We start from the raw sequence: 18,653 nt of genomic DNA on the forward strand, positions 1-18,653 counted from the left end.
AAGCCAAGAATCCGGAGTGTTAGTGCTGAGATGATGGCTGCTGCAACCAGTGGCACAGCATCTAGGTTGTTCAAATTCATTCCAACACTAGGGTTGAACTAGTCTTTCAAGAAATGATGCTTTTAAGCATTAATGTGAAAGTTGTTGTCTTAGTTATGTTACCATGTTTTGTTATATTGGAGGAAGAAGACCTTAGGTTGTTTAGAATGGTTTCTTTTAGTTTATGTTGAAGGAAATAAATCTTCTTTTGACTTGATTTGGTTTGTGTTGCTATTGAAGCCAAATAGTTGTGTGGTTAACACGTTTGGGTTCTCAGGTTTATGTGACTATTTTGATAAATGAACAGACCAATGTCAATGTGTTTTAAGATTTACGTTGAAGGAAATATACCTTCTTTTGAATTGATTTGGTCTATGTTGCTTGTGAACTTAGCTGCTTTTGTGGTTAAAATATTTTAGTTCTCAGTTATGTTATCATCTTGATTAATGGATGAAACAATACCAAAAATAAATGTATTCCATTTATACTATTTCACCACAATTGACTTCATGCATATCCATCTAAATATAATAACACATTTCAATCCATTAATTTGATATTTAACATAGAATAAACTTTGCCTAAACAGCCACGACATAAATACAAAACTCAAACACAACTAACAATGCACCAACTATTACACCCCTGAACAAAGCAAAAATAGTATGCTGCTTCACAAATTGCCTATCCTCATTCGTCTTCAACAGAGGTCCTCCAGCTGCTTCACTCTCTCCTCCAAGCCACCCTTCAAACTTATAACACATGCTTTACCCGCACAATGTAAGAACCGCAACTAATCAACCGGTTAATTAAGTGATTAATTGCCCAAATTAGATTCCAAAAAGTTAGAGAGAGAATTTGGGGATTTAAAGGTGATTTTTGGACTCAGTGAGTCTTTCTGAGTCAGAAAATGTGCTTTTTATGAAAAACCGTGAAAAATTACGAACCGGCAGTTGAACCGGTTGAACCGATTCAAGTCTGCCTGGTACCGCACGAGAAAAGTGAAAACCGTAAAAAAAAACCTTAGAAAAACATTAGAAATGGAAAACCGGGCTTTAATTTTAAAGATTTGGCTCGAAGTTAGGCCAAACGGGCTAAAAACGCTAACGGGTTGGACCGAGCCCAAGTTGGGCCCAAGCCCAACATATAAATACACTTAAATGAACCCATTTCAGCCACTTTCACCCTCATAACCTAAACACAACAGCAGCTGAAGTGAGGAGAGAGGTGAGAGCTTTTCACCATTGTTACTATTCACTTCAAACTTCCCAAGCTCATATCTTGAGCTACGGAGCTCCGATCGCCGCACCGTTTATGGCTACGCGTTCCTTGTGAAGAGCTCTACAAAATCCACTCAAGAAACCCTCAAGGTAATCACGAAATCTTCCCAGTTTCTCTCTTCAAAATTTCGGGTTTTATTAGAGTTTTGGGTTAAATGGGTTTTTGTGATTTTGGATGTTTAGGTTTGCTCTAATACTTGCTTAGCTTTGGATTTGTGATATCAAATCTGTTGGGAAAGGTAAAAACTCTTAAACCCTTGTGAGATTATGCTTATGTTGAACCCTAGGTTGATTTGTGGTGATTTATATGTATATAGTTTGATTATTGTGGCTTTGGGAGCTTTTGGAACTTATTTGTGCTTGTTGGAGTGGATTTGAAAGCTTGGATTGTGGTTGGAAGATTGTTGGTGCTCATTTTGAGTTTGGGTGCATAAAGGGAATCGGCTAAGGTATGGTTTCGGTTTCCTCTATGTAGTATATAATATTCATGGACACTTAGACTAGTTGACCCTAAGATAGGATTGGATGTTGTTGGTGTATGAATGATTATGTGTAAATTGATGTTAATTGTTGGTATCCTTGGAATATTGTGATTAAGGATGATTATGGAGAATTGTTGGTGTTAATGAGTATTGATGATTATTGTTGTTGATGAGGGTTTGTTGATGTGGTTGATAATGGATGATAAATATTGATATTTTTGGTAATTGAAGGTGAGTGTTGGGATTGTTGATAAATGGTTATTTTGATGTTGATAGTATGATGTTGGAGTTTGATGTTGAAATTAATAATGATGATGGTTAGTAAGGGTATTATTATGTATTTGATAGTGAGAATTGATGATATATATGGTGGAGTGGTAAATTGGATATGGAAAATGGTAAATTCTGATATGTGATAGAATTGATGTGGTTTTGGTTGGATTGGGTTATGAAAGTTGGTAAATTGAGATTCTTGTGAGTCTTGGTAAAAGTTGACTTTTGGTGAACTTTGTCTAATCATAACTTATGCCTTGGTTTTCAAAATCTATTGAAATTAGTTTAGCATTAAAGCTTATTGAAAACTGTTCGAATCGATATAAAGTTTGTAAAAAAAAATTAGAATTTGGTAGAGGAAGTTATGATCATTCAAAGTTGGTGTTAAGAATCTGAAATTTTCCAAAGTTGCAGAATTTCATTACTTCTGATATGTGCGGGTGCACACGTCCTGTTTCTCGAAAATTTATTTGTTTTCAACTATTTTGCCTTTTCAACAAGGTTGTAAGCTTCTATAATAGCATTTTAAGACGTTTGGGCCTAGTTTTGAGTATTAGAACATGGGATATAAATTAAGGGCTCTAGTACATGATTTTAAGGTAAATTAGAAAACGGAGGCCTAGGTTTCTGGCGTGCTGAGAATGGTTTGACGTTAGGTGAAGGATGATTGGTATATGAGATAAGGAATGATAGACTTTTGGTATTTGGAAACTGAGTTATAAAGGGACAGTGGTTGAGATGAGTCGGGGACTCAGATTGAAGTGATGGATCTATGTATGCTGAAAATACTTTTGAAAACCATTGAAATAATATTTTTACATGATATTTTGAGACGCCATGTGCCTGGCAGGGACGGTGGTTAATCCCGCCTGTCGAGGTAGCGGCGGCGGCGTAAGGACGGTGGTTAATCCCGCTTACGTTGAGATGTGAGGTCTGAGGCAAGAATATCCCGCTCGCATCCCTTCGGATCTATAGGGCGAGCAGGCGCCGGTACCTGGACAGTGATCCAGGCACTATATCTCGGGGGTTCCCATATGAGAAATCCGAAGGGCGACGTCTCCATGGAGATGTGTCGGGTTGGCAGTTGAACCGACAATGTGATATCACAGCCAGTAGGGCAGGCATTCATCATATGCATTTCCTATCTGCTTGTATGCTTTGTCTACTTGTAATGGTTTGCCTAATTGAATAACATGCTTACTTGCTATCTGAATTATTTGCCATATATGCTACTACTTGTGCTATACTTGCTTTGAACATTATCTGTGTTTTCTGCTGGGATTGAGGAGGTTCGGAAGGCGGTGGCGATGGGATCGCATGGAGGATCGGTTGGTGAAGTCTGTGGGACAGCGGTGTTTGGTTAGAATAGAAATCCCTTAAGATAGATAACCTGGTTTATTTAAGTCAAGTTGGTATATTATGCTTAAATGTTTTAGAATGCTTTAAGTTGAATCTTGTGATTGATATGAAGCTTAGGATTGCCTTTGGCGTCCCGGGGTCTTATATCCTATATCACCGGGAACTGTTACCATACTGAGAACCGTCGGTTCTCATACCATATTGTTGTTGTGTTTTTCAGATGCAGGTCGCAACCCACCTCGGTGAGTTGCTTTGGTTGGTGACAGGAGCGGAGAATCTTGGATCATTTTGGAGTTCTTTTTGGTTTATTTTGTTTATACATCTCTCCTTTTGTATTTTGTTTTGTCTAGAGGCGTGTATTTGAGAGAATAAAACTTGTATAAGCTGTTTTCACTGTATGGTTTTGTATATCAGTATATGGCTAGCCGGCTTAAACTCCGCGATTCGTGACTAGTTCCCTATGATATTATATACTTATCTTTTGTTATATCTTTTCTGCTTCTTATGCCTTAAGCTAGTAGCTCCGTTAGTACGTTTGTGCTTCGAAATTCTATTTTTGAGCTATATCTTTCATCAGGCTTCTAGATTATACTATTCTATATATATATATATATATATATATATATGAGTTTAGAACTGTCGTAATCTCTGATTGACCTTGGCTTTACGACGCGAGGTAAGGCTTAGGCTAATTAGGGTGTTACACACAACCCTCGACAAAACCAAATATACACCCATCGACTACACCAGCATACCCAAATATCTCATCAAACCATGCAAAAATATCACAACAACCTTGCTTTTCCTGTACCGAGAATAATAAAAATGACAATCGACACAACAGTCACACGGCAATTCTCAAAACTATACCACATTAAAATGACTCTGGAGTACCTTGAAGTGAGGACAACCAAAGAACAACCTATTCGGATTCTCTGGTGTTTGAGACCTGCATATTATAGCATATGTTCTGCACTTGCGCTTAGGATGTTCTCCTTTTCTCAGTCGGCCCTTCGCGAATCCAGTCATCGCACTGTCAACCGTCAACTCATCACTAATACTTCTTCCACCACTTCTCCGACTTGAAACTGACGCCATGCCTCCACTAGCCATCACCAACGACACTTCTCTCACCACATGAAGCTGCAAAGGTTGAAGATGACAACCTAATTTTAAATTGGTCCCCCACATTAAAACAGCGTCGTTTAGTTGTTCTGCCCAATTGGGGACGAATTTGTGGTCCACAAAACAACGTCATTTCGCCCCTGGTTCCAATACGACGTTGTTTTGTCCAGCGTGAATGGGGACTAAAATGTCCTTGAGGTGACACATCGTAGTTTACCTGACACGTCATCACGTTAACCTCCACGTAGGACATCACCGTTAGTCTTGACCGGGTTAAATTGTCTTACAGACGTATTTGGTGTATATTTAAGAACCTCAGGGTCAAAATCTTAGTTAATTTTTGTGGAAGACAAATTTGTCCGACTATTAATTTCTTGGGAACCTATTTAGAGTATTACTCGTGAAAATTATAAAAAGTAATTATTTAAGGATTAATAAAAAGTAAGATTATTTTCCTTTCTTCACAAAAATAATCTTGCAACTTTATTAAAACATGAAAGTCAAAAAATAGCCCAAAAATCATATCAGCTTGCACAATATACAACAAAATATTTTTAACCAATACTAATTGGTGATAAACAAAATAATTATATAAGCTCTTAAAAAAACAATAAAAATAAATTCACAAATGCTTACCAGAATATAATTTCTTTGGGATTGAGGCATAATGAATACCATTCAAAAATTGCCAAATAAATAATTTCACCCATGCCATAGTTATTAGTGTATGAACTAAATAAATTCAAAAGTATCATAATTTATAATAATAATAATAACAACCTATAATAACTTACATTTTTAGGAGCCTAAATTCTCTTGCTAGTTGCAATAATCATAGTAGTAGAAGAAAAAAGATCCGTATGTGTTATTGATTGTGCTTGTTCTTCTTTGTTTAAAACATGACAACCTATTTGTCAGGTGGATATATAATGCTTTCCAACAATCCTCAAGTTTTTCACTTATAAAATAAGGCAACGTAACTTATAATTTTTTTTTCTATCTTTTTTATTTGTTTCTGTTATAAAATTATTCGTCCTAAAAATGTAAGCTTATAGAAAAATATAATATTAACAATAGATCTCTAATAATTCTTCAAAAAAAAGAATAAATAGATAAAAAAAATAATAAGATTTTTTTCTAATTTGAGAACCAAAACAATAAAATTTCAAAAAAAAGTAAATATGATGAAAAAGGTGCAAAGTGCAATGTGATGCTAAATGTTCATGATGCAAACTTCTTTGCGGTTAGACACTCCATGACGATCTTTTGCTGGAGGGGTTCATTGTCGCTGTTGTTGTTGTAGTTCTCGCACTTGACAAAGAGAAAGTTATTTAAGACGGCAGAAGTAGATGGTACTAATATAACCGGTACCGATATAGATAAAGAGGTGAAAGTCGCAGAAGATTAGGCTGGACTATGAAACATCGAATAATTCCTAGAACTCCAAAGCTACTTCTACAGAGATGCAGAGAATGATATATTTGAGAGAAAAAGAAAATGAAAAATAAGAGAGAGAAATTTAAATTATAAAATTAAAATGAAAAAGATTAAATCTTATTTAAAAGCTTTTCTTTAATTTTTTAAAAAATTTTCGCTGAACCAAATTCAAATTTCAAATTTTATTTGTCAAGCGAAGAAAAAATTGTTGTACGAAAGTAAATTAAAGTTCACATGGTATTACTGTGTTGTCTTATCTTCTACGTGTTATTTAATAAAAATACACACTTGTCAAATATTTATCGCATCACTTATCACTTAAAATAATTATTTACTATATTTTTATTATATATTAAAATAGTTATTATTTTTATTTAGCCCGTTAGTTAATAATATTTAAAAATATAAATTAAAATAATATCGTTGAATTGTTAGATTAAACATATTATATTAATAACTAAAAATACTGACAAAAAAAATAAATTATGCTAATCTTTAAATTTTTTTCTACCAAAGCGGAAGGCGTTGATTGACTAATAATAGTTTAAATATAATTTGGACAATTATTAAGATTTTTGGATCAAAATCTTTTAAAATGAGAAAGCTAGTAAAATGAGAAAGTAAAATATTAATTATTCTTAAATTAAAATAATAAAACACATATTTCATAAATATTATAAAATTAATGATAATTAATTTTTTATTTTATTATTTTATCAACTTTTTTATCCTAGAGAATTCAAATTTAATATTTTTTTTTTGTTGCTTTTTTTACGGTCACAAATATATTTCTTTCGCTTTCTAATAGTAAAGACTGTAAAGTTGAGGTTATCTTGCATAATATTTTTGCTTTAGTATATAACAGTTCAAGAAGTAAGTGCCACTTTATTTAGGTTCTTGATCCAATGTTGCGGGGCCCAAATTATTTAACGGCTTTCTTGATTTGCCATTGTGAAGAATAAAGCCCAAGACCGAATAAACATTACTACACAACAACGCAAAAAATTTTAATTGATAAAATTGATTAGCCACAATGATTCTATCTGTCTATGATAATGGATTAATGGGTTGCCGAACCTTTTTTCATTTTCTTTTTATTTTTTTAACTTTTTTTTATGGCCAGCCTAGAAGGAATGAGTTAGAAAACCATTCCCACTTGGATTTAATTCGGTTCCAAGTTGGGTTGCTGAAACATTTTTTTAATCCCTTGCCAACAAACACTAACACATCGTAGATTAAATTTTTTTTTTTTATCGTTAATCAATAAATTATCACAAATAAAAAAATTTAATTTTTAATACTTATTTAATCGAATAAGTAAACTAATCACTTTTAACTATAAACACTTTTAACTATTAATCAGTCGGGCCTAATTATTGAACACGTACCCTAGTTGGCCAATCTTTTAAATAAAAGAATAAGACAATAATATTGACCTCCCAAAAATTTAAAAAGAAAAATTGTTGCAACATTATATTTTTTGTCGTTATTTATTTTTAATGATTAAACTCGTTCCTGTACAAAGGACAAAGTCAATAAAGTAGTCAATTAATTAAGACCTCCTAGGACTAATAATAACAATAACTTAATAAGGGTTTTTTCGTGTCAAATAGTCTAAGGATATTTATTAAGAAATATAAAATAAATAAAAAAATATTTAAAAATATTTTAATATTTTTACTAATTTTAAATACACACAAAAAATTGCCTTTTTAATTTATTTATTTATTTTAAACGAATTTACGAATAATAATAATATGTGAATGTGATGAGCATCTTTCAACCATTAAGTTTTTTTTTTTTTTTGTATTGTGTATGAACACACTTTTTTGGACTGGCATGAGTTTGAATACATTAATTGCTCAAATCAAGCACAATTTTTAAAGGCTTAAACCAGAAACCGCCCACTGTTTCAAGCCAAAACCACGGTTTAGGGGACATTTCACCCTAAAATGTTGGATTAATTATCCTCAAGTCATCGATTAAAAGAAGGTTGAAGCATTAAAATATGTAGCATTAATTCATACTTTTCTTAAACAATTAATTTGTTTGAGATCAGTATTCCCTATTTAAGTTAACTAATATATAGATATGCATGGATGACATGATTGCATAATATAATAATAACTAATAAGTGATGAATAACATAATTTAGCCAACTTTTTATTTTTGATATTGGAGTGGTAATAGTATTTTTTTAAAAGATGGATTGTTCGGGTGTTATTCTTAAAGGTAGAATTATTTAACTAGAGAAGTAGAAATCGAACCGTTTGATTTGTTAAAGGTATAGAAATTAGATCGTTCAATTTGTAGAAGTACAGAAATTGAACCGTTCGATTTGTAGAAGTACACAAATTAGACCGTCCAATTTGTGAAAGGTACCGAAATCGAACTGTCCAATTTGTGAGAGGTATACACAAATCAGACCGTTTGATTTGTGAAAAATACCGAAATCGGACTGTCCAATTTGTATTAAAAAAAATTAAAAAATTTAAGGTACAGAAATCGGACCCTCTAATTTGTATATTTTTCATAATTTTAAAAAACACCAAAAAATTACAATATTAAAATATATCACTACTTTTAATTCTATATCAAAAAATCAGTAAATTAAAAAAACTACTATATATTAATCAATCATCATAGTCATTGTTGTGCATGCCATGTGAAATCGATGGTTGAACCTAATCTGTATTGGATATTCTTGTTGCTTTTTCTATCAACATATGCAAAGGAGATAGATTGTCAACCTTTTTTTATTTATTTGTTTATTAATTATAATCTATTGGTTCGCAGTCCAATTTTTTTCCCAGAAAGAGATAAAAAAGTTAAGAAGGTTGTTAATACATTTTTGGGCTACTATATACCTAAAATATATAAATAAAATATAAGAAAGAGTTGGTGTATTTTTTTTTTTTAAATATCTATCATTATATACACCCTAATACCCTATAAAGGAATAGACTTTTGATCTTTTGAAAACTCAAACCCCCAAAACCTTAATTGGTTAAATTAAAATGTTAGATATTTACTATTTTGACTAACCTGATATTTATAGTTATGCATATTTAATTTATACAAATTAAATTAGTAGCAAGATGATTGCTAGGTTTTTATAATGAAAAAGTTTAGGAGACAGCACTTTTGTTGAGAAAATTTAAAAAGAATAAATAATTCTATATCATTAGATATCATTTCACACTATTAAAATTTTGATGATGACTAATTGATGGTTAAATATCACAAATTTTGCTGACTCTAGCATTTCTCTTTAATAATAATGGAGTAATGAGTGAGAGACACAAACATGCCCCACTTTTATCTTTTTATCGGATTTTTTATAAACAAGGTACTTTCCGTGGTAAACATATCCAAATTAAAAGATTCTCAACCCTTTTTATGGGGACTAATCCTAATCATATAACTATTTCACATATTCAAACATTTTGGTAATGAAACTAAAAATAATTCATGTACCCACAAAATAATTAAACTATTACAGTATATTATTATAACTTAAAGTTTCAGATAAATATTCTTAGAATAAAAAGTTATTTTATAAAAATTTAGCTATTTTGTGTCTTAAAAATATATTTTAAAAGTGTATAATAATTTTTTTTTAATTTTTAATGTATTCAATACATTAAAAATATAAAAAATTTATTTTTTAATAAATTTTTTATAAAATATTGTCTTTTCTAATATGTTTAAAATATGTCCTTAAAACAAATATTAATAAAACCAATTTTATAATTTTAACAACAGCCACATAAAGTTTAACAAAAAAAAATTACTTCCTTTCACACTTATAATTAATAATGTCACTTTTTAGAAGGGTATTTAAGATTTAACCTATTCTAAAATTCGATCTAGATCGGGACATATTTTTACTAAATTTAAATTTGTAATTTTTATCTGGTGTTGTTTTTTAATCGATTCGGATCATGCTTTGAATTATCCGATCTGTATTTTATCATAAAAATATGTGTTGTAGATTAAATTAATAATAAAATATTATATTTTTATACTTTAATTAATATTTTTATATTATATAATATTATTTTTATTTTAAAATAATTTATTTTGATATAAATATAATATAATATTTATATATACTAATTTTATATTAGATGAATGTGGTTTAATCCATTTTATTTTAGACTAATTTAAAATTAAATCAAAATAGACCCGATAAAATCACTTTCATCTAAATTTTTCTGGGGATTTGATATCTTATCCTTGAGGTAAACATTTACATTTTAAAATTTAAAGTAAGACATCAACATGAGAGCCACCTCACTCTTAAATAAAGTAGTACTAGGTTGTTGGCCATGAGTGAGGCATTTTTCTCCTTTCTCAACCCTTTTATTTGTCATATTTGATTAGAATCGGATACTAAAATGAGTTGGCTACACGACAAAGATATATTTATTTTATAATTAATTAATTATCACCTGAGCCCCCAAAATGCTCGAGTCATAGGAATAAACCAAATTACATAGTTAGGAACATTGGAATCTAATGTTCAATTCAATTTTTAAAGTTTCATAATAATAGTGCATTATTCCATTATTGCACATCCTTTTCTAAATAAAATAAATCAATAAAAAAGAACCCTAATACTAATAATGAGAGAGGTGTGGTAGCCGGTAGAGTGTATAATATAAAGATGTTTATTGAAAAAGAGTGTATAATTAATATATTTAGAGTAATTAATGTATGTTCTATTATTGTCAAGGTGCATCCTTTTCGCCGCTTCATCATATGCTTCAAATTAAAACAAATAACATGTATTATACATTCCAACTAACTTCCTAAGGTGCATCTTTTTCTTTACGGTTCCGCTACGTTACCAACAGCATATCTGTTAACTTCTGTCAACTCTTATTTATAATTGTGTTTCATAGAAATGTGTTCGTGGATGTGTCTAATAAAAATGTTTTTTTTATAGTTATGTTTAATAGAAGTGTCTTTATAGATATATTTTCTGGATGTGTCTCTTTATATATGTATTTAAAATATATTAATTATTAGACACATCCACAAACACACTTCCATGAAACACAATTATAAATAAGAGTTGGCAGAAGTTGACAAATAATATATTGATACCCTATACTTTTCCATATTAAACCATCCGATCCTCAACCTTCTTGATGATTTTATGCCGGTTTTCAAACTCAAATTTATGTTTTGCCTGGACAAATTTTAAAAATGAATAATAGTTAATTATAACCAAATTATATATAAAAGAATAAATAAAAAATATATACGATATTAATATACATGGGACAAAAAATACATTAAAAGATTTTAAAATAACCTAATATAATATATTCACAAGATTATTTATAAAAGTCAAAAATATCCTTCAAGTTACATATACATAAATAGATTTAGATATCACTACTACACACGACTAGATTATCAACAGAGTTTTCAACCATCATTGTAGAGTCGAAAGTTATTAACGACTTGATCGTTAGTACACCTTGAAGACGTCAGTAAATTTAGTGAATTTTTTTTTTCCGAGAATTTAAATAGTTGTTGGTAAATTTTGGCGTGAGTTTGACACTATTGGACGCGAAAAAATACTACTCGTCAGTTAGGGTTATCGACGGCATAACAATCGCTAAATATATTTTTGGTGTAAACGAAATATTATATATACCAACTATTGGACCGTAAGTAAGTTCAATTTAATAAATGAAGTTAACATTGTGATTTACTGACAGCTTAACTATCGGTATAATAAATTTAGCAACATTAATAGATAAGTATGTTTCAAGGGAAAATGGAGCACCACGACGGTTTTTCTAGGGTTCCTACCCAAGTGATTTATCTTGTCTAACGAAACACTAAAAAAGTCAAGGCGCAAGATGTCGATCTTAACCAGTCGGGAGACACAATGAAAATCCGTACTGACAGTCCTGAGAAAATGGTGATAAAGTCTAAGATATCATATAAAGAATCTCTCTTGATTGCACTAGGGTCGATGGGTGATGAAAATAATGTTTTGAACAAGAGCATCACGGAGGATGAACCTAATCTGGAGGATCGATGGTATAGAGAAGACGAGGACTTATCGAACAAAGATAAAGCTTTTGATCCTTGTCCGGAAATTGAAGTTTCAAAAGAGGAATTTGATGAATGGTGCAAGTCCTGGCATGCTGCTCTTATTGTCAAAGTACTCAGAAAAAGAATCCATTTAGAAATCATGGAGCAACGTCTGAATAGAGATTGGACAAATAAAGGTAAAATTAATGTTATTGATATGGACCGTGATTATTTTTTGGTTTATTTTGCAGAAGAAGAAGGTTATTCTCACACCCTTCTTGGAGGATCATGGATGGTGGCAGGACACTATTTGATAGTTTAGAGATGGAGACCTTTCTTCTTGTCCTCAGAACAGCAAGTGAAAAAAGTTGCAACGTGGATTCGTATACCTAATTTGCCTATTGAACTATATAATCATCATTTCTTATGGAGGGTAGGGTCGGCCATCGGAACTATGTTGAAGGTTGATAAAGCTACATCAATTCATTTGAGAGGATGCTTCACAAGGATATGTGTAGAAATTGACTTATCAAAAAAGTTGATCCCAAAAATATATGTTTTGGGACACACTCTAAACATTAAATATGAGGGCCTTTACCTGATTTGTTTCAATTGCGGGTTTATGGCCACCGCTCTGAGTCATGTGGAGAGGCACCTGTTATCGGGGAGGATCACCGGGCGGAGGTGGCGAAAGAGAAACATGTAATTTTTTATGGTGACATAATTGCTGATGGCCAGGAAAGGCAAGAGGAGATTTTGGGTGATCGGCTGAGTGACAAAAATCCTGGCATTAATCAAAATTTCTCATATTTCGGACCTTGAATGATGGTCTGAAAATTTCAAAAACGGAAATCAAAGAATCCACAACACGCTAGAAGACAAACCAATCAATCCCAGGACCTCCGAACAAATAAGGAATGTTCTTATAATAATGGTAATCACATCATGAAAAAGGAATCAGGTTTAATGTGTTATTTGATGATAAGGAATAGGAAATTTTGCATGAATTAAATGCAACCACTATTGAAAAAATCAATAACGTGCATAATGCGTTAGGTGAGCAAAATATGGCTTTGGATAAACAAAAGGATGATAGGCAAACCAATTTGGGCCAGATGAAAAAACCGGTTTCAACTAAAGCTAATGGGCCTTTTGTTCAAGTTCAAAAGAGAGCTTTTGCTAGCAAAAATCCTCAAACACAAAAGAAAGGCCACTCCTTCAACCTTGGACATCAAAAGGTGGGTAAACCAACGAAGCCTAAGATAAAGGAAGCTAAGAAAAACGGGGTCATTATTAAAAAAAATCACTGGCCATGAACCAGCCTTGCTCTTCCGCATCAAGAAACCCCGAAACCATGGCAATGGAACAACAGATGTTCGAAAGCATGTGAAGACTACAAAGGGAGCATAACCAATTGGCCAATTTCAAAGTTCTAATCGAGAAATTCATGGAGGCTCATGTTGTGAAGAATGCGTTCTTAAATCAGGAAAAATCGTCGACGAGAGTAAGGAGACAGTCAACGCACAAAGAGAACCCTCCACCAGACAATCCACCGGAATCCTCACCACCGAATTGGAGTCTCCATCATGGGAAAGAAATTCAGAACACGACGAACCCGGCAAATTCGGGTGTTATAGCTCAAGAGCTGTGTTAAATGGCTGTGGTCTTGTGACCCCATCTTCTTTATTGTTGCTTTTATGAATCTTTTAGCCTGGAATAGTAGGAGGGCAGGGGGGAAAACCTTTTCCAGCCTCATCAGAGACTTGCGAAAGGAATATAAGGTTAGTTTTTTAATTCTTACTAAAACTCATATAAGTGGTTCCCGTGACAAGTTGGTGTGGGAGAAGTTTGGGCTTGATGGCTATTTTATTGAAGAAGCTATAGGGTAGTCTGAGGGTATTTAGTGCCTCTGGGATACTAGTATCTGGAGAGTGGATGTGATTAGCCATAATCACCAGATGATTAACATGAAAGTAAATTATGAAAATTCGTAATCGCAAAAATTTTTGGAATAATATTTGTAATCTTAATTGTGAAAATAATCTTCCTTGGTGTTTGATTGGGAATTTTAACGCTACTCTTTACGATCATGAACGAAGAGGTGGTTTTAATTTAAATAGATATGCTTGTGAGGATTTTCAATCCTGTGTCTCTGAGACTGGGCTACTTGATTTGGGTTTCTCTAGTTGGCCCTTTACCTGGAAAAGGGGAGGTTTGTATGAACGGTTAGATCGTGGGCTTTGTAACCTGGACTGGCAAATCCGGCTTTAAACGCTTATGTTAAACATCTGCCCAGCTTTAAATCCGATCACTCTCCCTGTGTCTTCACTTTTCTCCCCCCTAATAATGTTAATGATGGTCGTAGACCATTTAGATTTATGGCCGCTTAGCTATCTCACCCCAACTTCTCCAACATGGTTAGTAGTAATTGGAATCTGGAGGGCTCTTAGTCAGAATGCATTTTAAACTTTCAAAAAGCAATTAAGTCCTAGAATTTCAATGTCTTCGGTAATATTCTGAAAAGGAAGAGCAGAATTACTAGGCGATTAAATGGAATTACAACTAGCATGAACTCCCAGAATAATCGTTTTATTCAAGACTTACAGGCTTCTCTTTAGAGAGAATATGATGAAATTCTTATTCAAGAAGAAGTGATGTGGTTTCAGAAATCTAGATGTAAGTGAATTGAATTTGGAGATCCAAATACTAAATACTTCCATGGGACTACGTTAGCTAGAAGAAGGAAAAATAAGGTGTTCAGTCTTCAAGACATGGATGGTAACTGGGTAAGCATTAAAACTGCTTTGGAGGACATGGCCTCTACGTTCTTCTTTAACCTTTATTCGGATGATACCTCAACTGCTGATTTTATCCTAAGGAACTCTTTTCCGGCCCTTCCTCAAGAGGACTTGGATGCCATGGGTAGCATATTGTCTCTCTCTGAAATTAAAGAGTCAGTTTTCAATATGGTATTCAAGCAGTCTTCTACCAAAATCAATAAGATAAAGTTAGTCTGGACCTGGTCAAGCTTATTGAGAAAATTTTTGTTACTCCTGAGAAAGTAGAGGAAATAAATAAAACTCTTATAACGCTTATTCCAAAAGTGGAACCGGTTATCAATCTGAAGCAAATGCGTCTGATCAGTTTATGCAATGTTTTCTATAAAGTGATCACCAAAACTCTGGCCAACAAGTTGAGAAAAGTTATGGATAAGGTTGTCAGTCCTACACAATGTAGCTTTGTACCAGGGAGACAAAGCTCAAATAATATCATCATTACTCAAGAGATCTTTCATTCTATGAGGAACAAAAAGAGTCCAAAAAGTTGGATGGCTATCAAAATTGATCTAGAGAAAGCTTACGACAGGTTGAAGTGGAGCTTTGTTCGGGAAACCCTCACGGATGTCAGACTTCCTCCCAATATCATTGAGCTTATTTGTACCTATATTTCCACTACTAGAATGAGAGTTCTATGGAATGGGGATGCCTTGAATGAGTTCCTTCCTTCTAGAGGTATCTGCCAAGGTGATCCAATATCTCTCTACATCTTTGTTCTCTGTATGGAAAGACTATCTCATCTTATTAATACTGCAGTTAGTATGAGATTTTGGAAGCCTATCCAGCTTAATCGGGAGGCTCCCGAGCTTTTTCACCTTTGTTCTACGGATGACCTAATACTTTTTGCGAAATTAAATATAAAGCAAGCAGGCATTATCAAGAGAATTTTAGAAGAGTTTTGCACGAGCTCCGATTAGAAAATCAGCAGTAAAAAAACTAGGATTTTTTTTCTCTAAGAATGTGGGGCACCAAATGAGACATGATATTAACAATTGCTTAAACTTCTCTAGAACTGATGACCTGGGTAAATACTTGGATTTTCCAATCATTCACTCTAGAGTGACAAAGAACACGTACAAGGAGATCGAAGCTAAGATAAAGAGAAGACTTAACAACTAGAAAGCCTCCTCCCTCTCCCTAGCAGGGAGAACTACTTTAGTGAGATCTGTCCTCTCTACTATCCCTTCCTATACTATGCAAACTACTCTATTACCTACTGGCCACTGGTACTTATAATTTTATTGATCGTAATTGCAGGAGCTTTATTTAGAGAGAAGCAGAGCAATCCAAAAAAGTTCATCTCTTAAACTGGCAGACAGTTACTAAGCCAAAGCCGACTGGTGGTCTTGGCATTAGATATGCCAAAGATCTAAACCGAGCCTTCATGATGAAAGTGGGCTGGGGTCTGATCGAAAAAAGAGACTCCTTTTGGTCGAAAGTCCTGAGGACAAAGTATAGATTCGGCAATGATACTATTCCTCTCATCAGGAGGAGGAAAAATGAATCCAATTTGTGAAAGTGTATTTGCTCTTCTTAAAAGGATGTCCAAGCCAATTCAATTTAGCGCATAAGTGATGGATCTCAAATAAGATTTTAGAAACACAACTGAGTGCCAAATATAGGAAGCCTAAATAAGCTCCACCTTCAGGTAAGTGATGTCTCAGTTCAGAAATTTTACTTACGGATTTCTGACCGTTTCAGGGGATAAGACGTGAAAAAACTGAAGAGCTTGCTTCCGAAAATGGCGGTTTAGAAGATAGTGGCCATGTCTCCACCTTCAGCTTGGAAGGAAGGTGACCATGTTGCATGGGTGAACTCCTCTGATGGAACTTTTTCCTTAAAATCTGCTTATAATTCATTACAAGAGAACCTGGGAGTTTATAATCATATCTTCAAGCTCGTATGGAGATGGAAAGGCCCAAAAAGAATTCGCTATTTTCTATGGTTAGTAGCCCATGATGCTATTCTCACCAATATCGAAAGGTACAGAAGACATTTATCCCATGATGCTGCTTGTCCCTAGTGTCCTTATAGTAATGAAACAGCTTTGCATGTGCTTAGGGACTGCCATTTTGCTAGAGATATTTAGTGTTTATTTTAGCCCCAAGTTCCTATAAGAGATTTTTTCAACCATAATAAGATGGAGTGGATTATTTAGAACCTGTTGACTCATGGTGATTGGCCTGTCCAGTTTGGAGTGACCTTATCATCCTTGTGGTATTCTAAAAACAAACATGTATTCGAAGGAAAGAGTTTTTATCCTAATGGGGTGGTTGGGTCTATTATCAGTAGAAGCTTTGATTTTGCTCTAGTGATGAAGGCCAACATTACTCCAAAGAAGATCAACACTAATCGGGAGCTGATTCGGTGGTGCCCCCGAATGATCCATTCGTGAAAATTAACGTAGATGATTCTTTCTTCAATCAAACAGGTAATGCAAGCTATGGAGGTGTTGTCCGTAATCACTTGGGTAAGTTTGTCACGGATTTTCTTACAATTTAGGGGGATATTCGATCATGAAAGTTAAACTATGGGAATAATTAAAGGACTGCAGATTGCTACTGCAAATGAGTTCCATCATGGGATTATTGAGTCGGATTTTGCTATGGCCATTAATTTTGTTAAGCATGGGTGTCCTGCCCAGTATCTGTGTACAACTCTTCTGGAAGACATTGCGATTCTTGTGAAAAGAATTTTTCAAGTGCATTGGAACCACATTCTTCAGGAAGCAAATTTGGTGGCAGATATTTTAGCCAAGAAAGGACAAGATCTTTCTTATGGGCTCCATATTTTTCATGCTCCCCCGCCAGATACTATTCATGCACTCTCCTCCGACGCCATGGGTATCCTCAGGTTGAGAGGTTGCAAGTAATGCTTCTTTAGTATTTGTTTTAGTTTGTGTTTTTCTTGTTGCTGTTGGGGTCTTTGACCCCCTTTTCTACCTAAAAAAAAATTATCGGTATAATAAATGGTAATTTTTTTTTACTTTGAATAAAACGCAATGTTTTATTGCTATCGCAACTCTATTTTACCAACGATTAAGCCGTCGATCCGAGTTTAAATTCGCGCCCTTTCCTCTTTCTCTCTCTCTCTCCATTTCAGAAAACTCACTTCTCTCTACCCTCTTACTTTCTCTCACTAAATTGCCATTTCTCTCTAACATTTCTCACTCCTCAGAACCCTAATCAATATTCTATCCCTGCCATTATATAAATAATTTCTTGATATGTTATATTGAGACTTGAGAAAATTACAAAGTGTATGGTTACCACTTTATGTTAGACTAACAGTAGAATGTTAGATAAAAAAAAAAGGTAGCTCTGACTTGCCCAAACAATTTTTGTGTGTGTTGAACTATTTTAAAATTTGTTGAGTATATTCTGTCTTTTTATATTCTTTTGTGTGTAATAAGAAGAAATTTTGGTATTTATATAACAAAATTTTTATATGTTTCGTAGTTAAGACTTAAAAGTTTATGTATTTTTTTTATTTTGTCTTTGTAAATATCTATATTTAACTTTACAAAAAAATTGTGTTCATTTTTACAAATTTCTGTAATTTTTATAAATGAAATGACTAGAGGCAAAATTTTTGAATAAATATTTTGAAAAAAAAAAATATAATTTTTTAAAGAAAAACGCCAAAATTCATGGATGAGAACTCAAATATTTTGCATTTTTGGTTTCTTTCTCCTCTTTAATTTAATGATACACATAGATTTTTTTTTTTTTTACAGTTATTCCGAGGGTTACCTGAAACGTTAA

At 33.1% G+C, this 18,653-nt stretch overlaps 1 protein-coding gene across 1 annotated transcript; it reads left to right on the forward strand.

The window, feature by feature from the left end:
* Positions 1-17,419: 17,419 nt before the first annotated feature.
* LOC107616436 (uncharacterized) lies at positions 17,420-17,761 on the forward strand. The gene has a single exon (XM_016318396.1). The coding sequence runs from the start codon at positions 17,420-17,422 to the stop codon at positions 17,759-17,761; it is 342 nt and encodes a 113-aa protein (XP_016173882.1).
* Positions 17,762-18,653: the final 892 nt, after the last annotated feature.

The sequence above is a fragment of the Arachis ipaensis genome, chromosome B9, assembly GCF_059453495.1.
Source record: "Arachis ipaensis isolate K30076 ecotype BB chromosome B9, ASM5945349v1, whole genome shotgun sequence".
Taxonomy (NCBI): Eukaryota; Viridiplantae; Streptophyta; class Magnoliopsida; order Fabales; family Fabaceae; genus Arachis; species Arachis ipaensis.

What these genes read in the sequence shown, in the direction of transcription:
- LOC107616436 (XM_016318396.1), top strand. Translation starts at nt 17,420, where the DNA reads ATGGGAATAATTAAAGGACTGCAGATTGCTACTGCAAATGAGTTCCAT.